General features: G+C 35.8%; 1 protein-coding gene across 1 annotated transcript; it reads right to left on the reverse strand.

Annotated features, from left to right (window-relative positions):
• Window positions 1–516: 516 nt before the first annotated feature.
• Window positions 517–9,332, reverse strand: LOC144450664 (U6 snRNA-associated Sm-like protein LSm5). The gene is made up of 5 exons (XM_078141313.1): window positions 9,283–9,332; window positions 7,716–7,811; window positions 4,205–4,232; window positions 3,300–3,372; window positions 517–2,621 (listed from the first exon to the last, which is right to left on the reverse strand). The coding sequence occupies exons 1-5, from the start codon at window positions 9,329–9,331 to the stop codon at window positions 2,589–2,591; spliced, it is 279 nt and encodes a 92-aa protein (XP_077997439.1). The 5' UTR covers window position 9,332; the 3' UTR covers window positions 517–2,588.
• Window positions 9,333–10,524: the final 1,192 nt, after the last annotated feature.

A 10,524-nucleotide genomic window follows, 5' to 3' on the forward strand; every position in this document is an offset into this window, starting at 1 on the left:
TGAGAAATGGAAGAATGTTTGCTATAACATTGGCACCAACAAAAAAAAGTAGTGTCAGCAAAAGAACTATTTTTTATTCACTACATACTGGCTTTTTTGTAGCACTACATACTACTACATTCTGATTTGAAATTGATTGTGTAGTTTGAAATTTTTTCAATTTTTTTCAATTTAGTTAGGGGGGACGGGGGGTCTGAGGCCTAGGTATAAGAATTTAGTGTCGGCTATTCGTTAGCTGGAAACCTTGTCTATAAAGCAACCATACTAAGTTCTTACTAAAATAAAAATAAACTTGAGTAAAAAAAAATTGTTTGGTTCCAGTTCCCTTCCTACTTTTTCAGACTGTTAAAGTACAGTTATGAATTGAAAGCACCACCAACATATATGGACACAATTTTTTTTGTAGGCCTAACCAATAAACTTAGACAAGAGGTGGGGTGCAGTCTAAAACATTCATTTCAACAACTATTTAAACTTCATATACATGAAATTTTATTTCTAGTAATAAAATCACAAGGTTCAAATAAATACACAACATGGTAAGAGTTCTTCATACACCCCTCCAATTGAATAGTACAACCCACAAAATACTAAGTATATATTTTGGATAAAAGGGTTATCTTTTTTTGTTTACCATGGTATGTAAGATGTCACTTCTCTAGATTCATCTCTTTGCTTGCCTCGCTCAATATCAGATACATGAACATGTGTTATGGAAAACCCGTGTTTGTTTGTCAATAATGATTAGTTAAGCATTATGGCTTACATGTAGTTAGGTTCTATGTTTACAACCAACATGATAGGCAGTCCAATACTTCTTACAATATCATAATAAAAATTAAAACTTGTCAAGAAATCTAAGGTAGACTACGTTTCTACCATGTTTTACATTTTTTTTTGTCAGTTACCTTCCCATATATATACAACCAGTGACAGACAAGCAGAACTTGTTACAAACAGGGAAAGAAAACAAATTAATTAATAACACTAGGCACAGCAGTAAAAAGACAAGTATTACATTCTATCAATTGAACAATTGTATGGCCGTATTACAAAACCGCTCAGAGTCAGACAAATTTCAAGTTCCCCTGACATTTCATGCACACATAAAGAACACATAAAAGTGTTCTTATCAATGATGGAATGTAATACAAGTCTCTATATTTCCAACATGATGCTGTGCCAAGTGTTATTAATCCAATTCATTGTTTACTTTCCCTGTTTGTAACATGTTCTGCTTGTCAATGCTTGCCTGTCATTGGTTGTATTTTATTTCTGACTTGATATCCAAAGAAGACAGCAACAGCAGCAGTATGAATCTTTAGAACCATGTTTGAACTAAAATAAGATTGCAAAATTAACTTCACTCGTCAAACTTAACTATATGCCTAACTTACAATAGAAGACAGTTCACCTAAAACAGAATGGTTTCTGACTTGACAAATCCTAACCCGTTACATAATATCGTCATTAATATCAGACAGAAATTTTGCTACTTTATATCACCTAGCTTGACAAAAATTGAAGAACAATCACTACAGTTGAATCCCAGATCATCCAAAGGTATTTCATGTAAAGAACATATGTAGCTAGTGATTTAGCAATGATGACATTAACAGGATTGTCTGCACATCTATACAGTATAGCAATGATAGAGTCACACATTTTGTTTCAGGTCAACTGGTTTCTATAGTATATATGCCACATATTAATAATACAATTCTTATATTAGATAATAATGATAACAATGGTAAGCAAACTACAGGTGATGAATTATTGGAGTGCCACATGGGAGAGGGCAATGTTTGTTTGTTTCATAACATGTATGCCCCTTTCCTCACCATGTGATGCTTACAGCATGGAATGTATAACCAAAGTACTTGATTTGATATGAAATTCTGAAAATGTAAGAAACCCTAACAGATATGTACTAAATCTAGGCTAAGTAAAAATTAAAGTCTCAGTTGCTATAACAACAAACTTTTCTTGTTAATGGAAACACAATAATCACTAATGCTACACTGACATTTTGGAATTATTGGCTTTCGTTGGACTTTCTTATACAACCTGCTAAAATACATCAGTGCATTTGCTTGCATGAAGTCCATCAAGGAAAGACTTCACACACAGACAACATTAGGTAAAAACATCAATACAACCAATACAAAAATAAAAAGTGCTTCTGATGTAGATTCAAAAGATGTTTTTGTATCAGTTTGTTTTGTCTATGAAAGTTACAATGTAACAATAACAGTCAGACTTGATCCTTACAATATGTAACATTCTATCAGTAAACAGAGTTACAGGATCTGGAGCTCATGTGGTGTTTATGCTTTGATAAGTTACTGACATTAATTACATTGTATGTCTTTACATAAAACTTGTCTCATTTCAGCTTACCACAAACAAGCAAATGCATCAGTGTTTTTTTGCAGGTTGTATCAGTGGTGATACCCCATAGGAAATAGAAGACCAAGTGTTGGTAATCTTACAGAAAAGAAATACATGTATTACAAAACCAATAATTTTAGTTTCTGGAGCTTTAACAAATAAAGAGTATATTGAAAAATACTAGTCTTCAAAATCATTTACACTTCAGGACCTTCACTTCCTGGAATTAACTGAAATAAAACAAATAAGGATAAGAAATTTAACATCAGAAGAAATTCAAGTAGATTGGGTATATATTTTGGATTTTTAATTTATCAACACATTTTATTATGGCTTACTACTGTGTAGCAACATAGACCAAGTCTGTGTTTGTAACTCAATACATTGCAAAAAGCTAAAAAAAAATGTGTAAAAAGTTTGTTATTGTATGTACCATAACAAACATTTTCCACATTTATTATTCTTTTGCAATTTATTGAGTTACAAACAAGGACTTGGCATATGTTGTTTCATATTGATTTTGTCAAGTAGGAAGCCATGATAAAATTCCTTTATAAATTAAAAATCAAAAATAAATACCAAATCCTCTACTACATGGCTACTTTTAAGGAAAATCAAAACATTTCTTTCATCTGTACAAGAATAAATTTCACCAACCATGTACGTTCTTACTCATTCAAAGTTATGACAACCACATTGAACTTGGTTTACTTGCATGATGACAGAGTTCATGTGAGGAAAAGTCTTGTAAACTATGTACATTTCTGCTCAGAAATAAAATGTTGTTTCAGCCTCCCTACGTCTTCATACATGTAGCATGGAACCAAACAGTGTATGTGTGTGAACCAGACAACAGTTGCGCTTTAAAAAACTAAACAAAATACAAATGCCAAAATGTACTAACTTACCATAGTAATGTTGTTACCATTAAGTAATATCTGATCTAACTTTGTAACTCGTCTACCTTCTGGTGTAGTTTCACTGTCAACGAAGGAATACAAAAAATAGGTTTCCTTTGAACTAAACAGCTGATAATGTGATAGGTGGTTGTGAAATACAAATTCATATACCTGCATTCTCTACATTTAATTCAAGTTGCTTATGAACTCTTTCTCTTTTTGTATGGAATTGTAACAATGACACAACTTTTAGGTAAGACTAAAGAATGTTTTGTTTTTGTACGTACATTGCCCACAATAATATTAAATATGCAGAACTTTGGGACAACATTTATAATATACCCCTAAATTATTTTGGGATTCAAATAATAAAAAAGATTGTGATACAAAATGTATGAGAATTACAGTGAATTTCACAATATACTGTTCAGCTTTTCTCTTTGATACAACTATGCAGAAACCAACAAAAAATTGCATATATGCCACACGTGCACACTTTAATAGCAAGATTGCTTTTTTGCAACATTTAGTCTAAATGAAATAAACCATTTCAATGTATTACAACTCCATGCAGACATTCGGGTGCAAATGTTTTTCTTAGTATCAAACACCCAATGAAGGGCACGTAAAAATGTCCTTTGCGGTGTTCATTTGATGTCTGTATGGTGGCAGGTGTACATTTGAAGTTCATTTCACTTTGACAAAATGTAGCAAGAAACTGTACTCATTCAATCTTGCTATCTTAAAGTGTAGCATGTCCAGTTTCTTGTTGGTTTCTGCATGGTTGTATCAAACAGAAAAGCTGCATGGTATTGTGACTATCATTGTATTAAAGTGAGTAGATTGTAAATTGAAAGTGTATATTTTGCACTCTGTTATTAAGAACTAACAAAACATAAATACAATATACTTACAATTCTACAACATCTTCTAAAACCATGTCTGGAGTATTGGTTAAGGTAAACTTTATAGAAACATACACACTGCAAATCGTAATAGCTTACGCACTCAATGACTAGTATGCATGTGCGTCCTATATACTATGCGATGTTTTTTTGGTGGTTTTACCCAAGGATGCACTGCGGTGCAATGACTACACATGCATGTTATATATACTATGCACATTTGCCACAGAGGGCGCTATCTACAATATCATCGTGCGGCAGCCTGTCACAAATGAATCTACCCTGTGTAAGCTATGGCCTTTGCCTAGTTATGATGTTAATATTTGTTTATTTAAAGGACAGGAACAAGTTTTCATATGATAAAGTTTGGAGAGAATTCAAGAACTCTGATTTTCAAAGAAACTGGTTTCTGAGGTGTATCCTAAGAAAGCATACAATGTCCACCTTTAGCATGGACCTATAATGGCACAGCAGCTCCAGGACATTTACTATTCCTCAACTCTCTAAGGAGCATACAATCCATTATAGCCTCATACAGTTGACTCCTTCACATAGCATTCTCTGTTCTACCAGGTCCCCATTTATACAGCTTTACTGATTGCAGTACAGTATTTTGGTAAAAGGACGTTGACTTTAAGATGCCATTGTGTGGACCAACAACATGTAGATTCTGACCTGGCCTTTCTATCCACTTAATCCTCATAACCATCACTCTAACCTTTATATCAGTATGGATAACAAGTTGCTTTCAACAAACATGTACCTATACACTGAACTCTAAAGTTGGATAAACTTCTCTTACAAAACATTTTTCATTTGTAAAGAGTCTGAGAGTATTCTACATTATAATTCTCTCCGATGCTAAAGTATGACCAATTGAGAACTTCCCAACCTCGAAAATCCGAGGTTAGTTAATATGCTAAGCTGTTAGAAATGTGTTAATTGGCCTCATCATCTATATCAACAGAAATAAAGAAGTGTCGGGTATTTGCATAATCTTCTTTTCCATCTTTTCATTGTATGCATGGTGCGCTCAGACCACTATAGAAAGAGGTTGTCTTGCTGCTAGACGTTCGGGCTTCTCCCGACGAAGTTCGCTGTGACGGCGAACGCCCATCCTTGTCGTATTGTAAATTCAGAATAACACCTGAGGTCTAGCAGCTAGACTAGGACATGAGTAGCTGTGGCCAGATTCATAGGAAGTATTTATAGTAGGAGCACAGAAACTTCAAAGGCTTATTTATTCTTTATTGTTTAGTATAATGTCGTAGCGTTATTTTACAAATTGTGACGCGAACTTGGCCGCTTTATAATGAACACGCAGGACAATAGCCACCTTAGCTCTGAAATACGATTTGAGAACTCTCTGTCAGCAGTTGTGTCGCAGTTCTCTGAGTGCACATTTCCAAACTTTGACCCGTCTTTTTTACACCTGACCCCATGAAGACGCGACATTACACAAATATCCATTATCGGATAAAATCTGATTTTAGACTCTAGGTTAGATGCTTGCTCTGATTCACTGTTTATGATATTATCCTATAAAAAGTACTCTGTACGTGCGAAGAGTAATATTAGAGTCTAAAATTCGATTTTGTTGGCGTCTGTCAAATCGCTACCTAATCTTGCTGCTAGATGTTCGTGCTTTCTTTCGATACTAATTACTATAAGCGAACGAAGTTCGCAGTGAGGGCTTGCCTTGGATGTTCCATCCTCGATAGCGATGTTCGGTCGTGTGTCGTATTGTATCGGAAGAACATCCGAGGTCTAGCAGATAGACTAATCGCTACCATGAAAAGAGGCCAATGGTTTGCGTGATGTTGAAAATAAAACATCCATATGATTATTATATTGAAACGGCTTAGTGAATACACACAACTAGCACTATAAACGGAGATGTGTTCCAACTCAGACTCAGACCACTAATGAATATTTTCAGTGATCTGAGGTTACACAGACAAGGAACACAAAATTGCAGTCCCGTGCTTTTAAGTTTTATAATGTTTTGCACTCGCAAATCCGTGATCAAAGAATGTACACTTGCTATTGGATCCAGGATGAATAAAGTTTAAACGTTGTAAACCTTTCTCGAATATATTCTGACAGTGATGTTGAATTTGAGGGAAAATTCTGTTTGACAATAGAATAGACTAACCAAGATTACTGACTACATAGCTCTTCAATGTAAGTGTGAGCAGTGAAGTGAAAACAGCTAGTGTACTTCCCGTTTCTCGGACAAGGCAACATTATATCGCCCTTCACATGCTATTGTTTGTAATTGATAAAACAAAAGGCGTTCTATGGAATATCATATCCCTTCGTCGCTAAAATTAACAGAGACGAGAAAATGACGGAAATGCAAGATATCGAACATTCAGGACAAACACCTTTTTCAGTTAGAAAAACTTCCCTTTTTGAAATGGAGATTAGTCCCCAGCATCATTTTCACAAACCTGCGAAGAGGCCTTGATTGACACAACATTGTACAGTCATGGACACAGTCTATCTGAGAGACATTCCTTACTGTTCACAAATACAGACATTTCTACTAGGCTACATCCATTTCGTAGGGTCTATGATCCATCTCAGACCGGTTGACCACTAGTGGTCTGAGGGTCCATGTCGCCCTGCTTGCATACGGAGTAAGTCGCCTACAAAGAGACAGTTGTGAAACCTGGGCTTACCTGAAATGCTAGTATAGTAGTAACTAAAGATTTAACGCATCTGTGTTCAAATATCAGCAATAAATCGACTATTTAGTAATTTTACCTCGCCTTGGCTACAAAAGTACTAGTCCCAGTCCGGAGGACCAGAAATCCCGAAATCACAAGTTCAATCGTAAAATTTATGCCCAAGCGGACGCCCGATCAAATGTGGCGGAGTTTGTAAGGCGGGACTTTGAAATCAGTCGGAACTGGAAAAGTTCCGATTTTCGACACCTTTTGTGATCGTACCAGCGACTACTATCGTCAAAAAGATGTAAAATGAGTACATATTCGACCGATTGCTAATATTTGATAGCATAGCCCCAAAGCATAGGCTGGTGGCGTTATTCACCATATGGGTACAGGTGTAAGAAGGTGCTAAAAGGTGTTACTTTTAGCATCGGCAGAATTGTAATGTAAAATGCTACCATTTTCAGTGCTTAATGCTGTAGACTTCACTTGTAAAATATGAAGGGAATTGGCTAGGTTGAGGCTAAACCTGGAGACAAATTACCAGCCGTACCAGTACCAGTGTCCATTGACTCACCCCTAAATCCTAGAATACTCGTTTTCCTTCTCTCTTTTAGGGAAGCCCAATCAAACCACAAGCTTTACAATACCAGGCACAATACATCTTTTCCTCTTTGCCAAATGTATTCGAGAAGAAGAGTTTGCTTGGCTGTGACCAAACAAAAGACCTCTCGATTACTTGAAAGATACACTACCAACCATATCACCCAGGTCAACATCCACCAACCTAAGTGAAAACTCTATATTTTTGTTTTCTCATTATTAAATTCTAACTTAAAGGATACTGACAAAGTCATCAAATCCAAGTAATGTTCCTACAATCTCTTTGTCTGTCTTCATCACTATATGGATTCTGCTTCCGATACATTTATCAACCAATTCTAGAAATAATGATAAAAACACTGTAAGTACTTATACAGGAAAGGAAAGGTTTATATACACACTCTTAAGAACCTGGTCATCTGACTTGTCATACTGATGCAACATTTTTTTCTGATAGTCTCTGGACTATCACAAACATACACAGGTGTGCACACAAACACAAACACAAACATGCGTGCACACATGCGCGCACACACACACACACACACAAACCATACATAATACAATGTACATATTACATGTACATACATACATACTACTGGAAGTATATGCTACAAGGTTGGACACATCTTCCCTCTCCGCTATGGTTCGTCCCTATTATAAATAGCGAGATTGCGAACAGATTTCATTCACACGGATTTCGGGAATAAAACCAACCCATACCCTTGCTAATGACAATAAAAAATACTAAAAACAACTTTAGATCATTTAATGCAACCTATGTCTTGTCTATTCTGTCATTTCTTGTCTTATCATTCACTTGAGCCGCAAAATGTGCAACATGACAGCTGCTTAAACGTGTAAAAGGTTGTACACATGTGCAATATTGAGCTCATCTGTTTGCTTGACTTACCAGTTTTCGTTTCATGGCTCTAGCAAACGTAAGAATTGACAGATTACACAAGACGTAGGTTGAATTTAGTGATTTAAAGTTCATTTCTATATTTTATATTCTCATTAGCATGGGTATGGGTGGTTTTTATTCTGAAAATCCGTGAGAATGAAATCTCGCTATTTATAATAAGGAAGAACCGTAGCGGAGAGGAAAGACGTGTCAAACCTCATAGTGTCTACATCCAGAGCTACATACATACATCTATCCATGCACCCATGATCCCCCCCCCCCCCCCATGACATCTCTGACTCTGAGATGGAAAAGACACCAACACGTACACAACAGTTACAGTCACTTGAGCTACACGGTAAACAACGACTGCCTTTGAGCCAATGTTTATGCATTCTAAAGCTGCTTAAGGCATTTTCACCCCCCCCCCCGGTTACTATTATTGCTGATTAAATTAGATCGCACTGGTTTTGCACAAACCGTAACCATGGTAACAGACGTGTTCAATCATCGTCTTGCATCACGCACACGTGTAGCTGCAATAATTGTAGCGTTTGATGATGTGATTTTGAGGGTTTTTTCGTCTGTTTTTGTGCCTTTTTTCGTTCCGAAGTTTAACCCGTTTGATTCGGGTTAAACGTCGGAACGAAAAAAGGCACAAAAACAGACGAAAAAGCCCTCAAAATCACATCAAACGCTACAATTATTGCAGCTAGCACACGTGTATCTCTCTTGACAGTTTTGTCAATGTTATTGTTCACACGAGTCATCAGATTCAAGTCAACATCATGCTTCTCTTTCGCAGTTCGAAATACGTTTGTAAATAGTTACTGAACTACTCTGGAAATCGCTGTAATAATTTTGCACGACAAGTGAAGATAACATAACTCTCAGGTTAGCCTTACCAAGTGGTAGAAGTTGCGACGGATTCGTATCACCCGCACCGGCAGCCATTTTGAGCCTTTGTAGATAAACTACGCCCCTTTCGAACACAAACGTTATTCTTTTGTTTTTATTTTCAGTAGCGCACCACCTACAGCCAACAACTAGATATGACTTTTGTTTTTCTGCCATCGTCATAGATGTGTTGAAGTCTCCAATATGACATGCGTAGCTCAAAATTCCAGCGCTGAGAGGGGGATTTTTATTGCACTTTATTAGACAGTCTTGGACTTTGGTATGGCAATTCAAGTATTAATAACAAAAGGAAACAATCCCAGATATCAGAAGCAAACAATCTCCTCAGAGTCACTTTATCAGTAAACAGAAAGACATTGAACACAGTTAATGACTGGACACATCTATCATTTCCATAAGTTTCCCTCTGGTAGTGCTTTAGGGTTTCATTTTCACAGAAGAATCAACAGCAGCTATCTAAACTCTGAGTATTACTAATTTTAAATGTTTATTTCTCCATTCTATCACAATGCACTGTCTTTTGTTTGGTGTTTGTGATCTGTGTGTACATTTGTTTACAATTGTTGTTGTATCTGTTAAAAAGATTAAAGTGACCATATGGATGAGGATTGGGTATAAATTTGGATTTTTAATTTGTATATAAAACAACTTCCTACTTCGAAAATCAATGTGAAACATATGTGAAGTCCTTGTTTGTAACTCAATAAATTTCAACCGATTAATAAATGTATAAAACGTTTGTTATTGTACGCACAATAGCAAACTTTTTACACATTGTTTAGATTTTTGCAATATATTAAGTTACAAGCACAGACTTTGTGATGTTGTTTCACACTGATTTTTGAAGTAGGAAGTCATGATAAAATTGTTTTATAAATTAAAAATCCAAATAAATATCCAATCCTCATCCATATGGTCACTTTAATGATTTTCTGTGTTTTTATGTATGGACAATACAGTTTTTGAAATGATTGCATTTATTAAGTAAAGTTAACTTGACTAATGTAGTCTAGTTTCCATACTTATTCCTTAAAACACAACAGCCATTGATTGTTTAGATGGCGTTGGTAAACAAGTTTAGGTCAAAGTCGGGTTTGAGGTAGTCTAGCTCCTGTTATCATTATGATTTACACCTCCACTCACAGTATAGTCAAAGTCGTTACTCTAGACGTCCTGAGATGCATGAGATGCAATTTAAAATTCACCCACAGCCACCCACACAGTCTTTA

This window comes from Glandiceps talaboti, chromosome 20 (assembly GCF_964340395.1).
Source record: "Glandiceps talaboti chromosome 20, keGlaTala1.1, whole genome shotgun sequence".
Classification (NCBI taxonomy): Eukaryota; Metazoa; Hemichordata; class Enteropneusta; family Spengelidae; genus Glandiceps; species Glandiceps talaboti.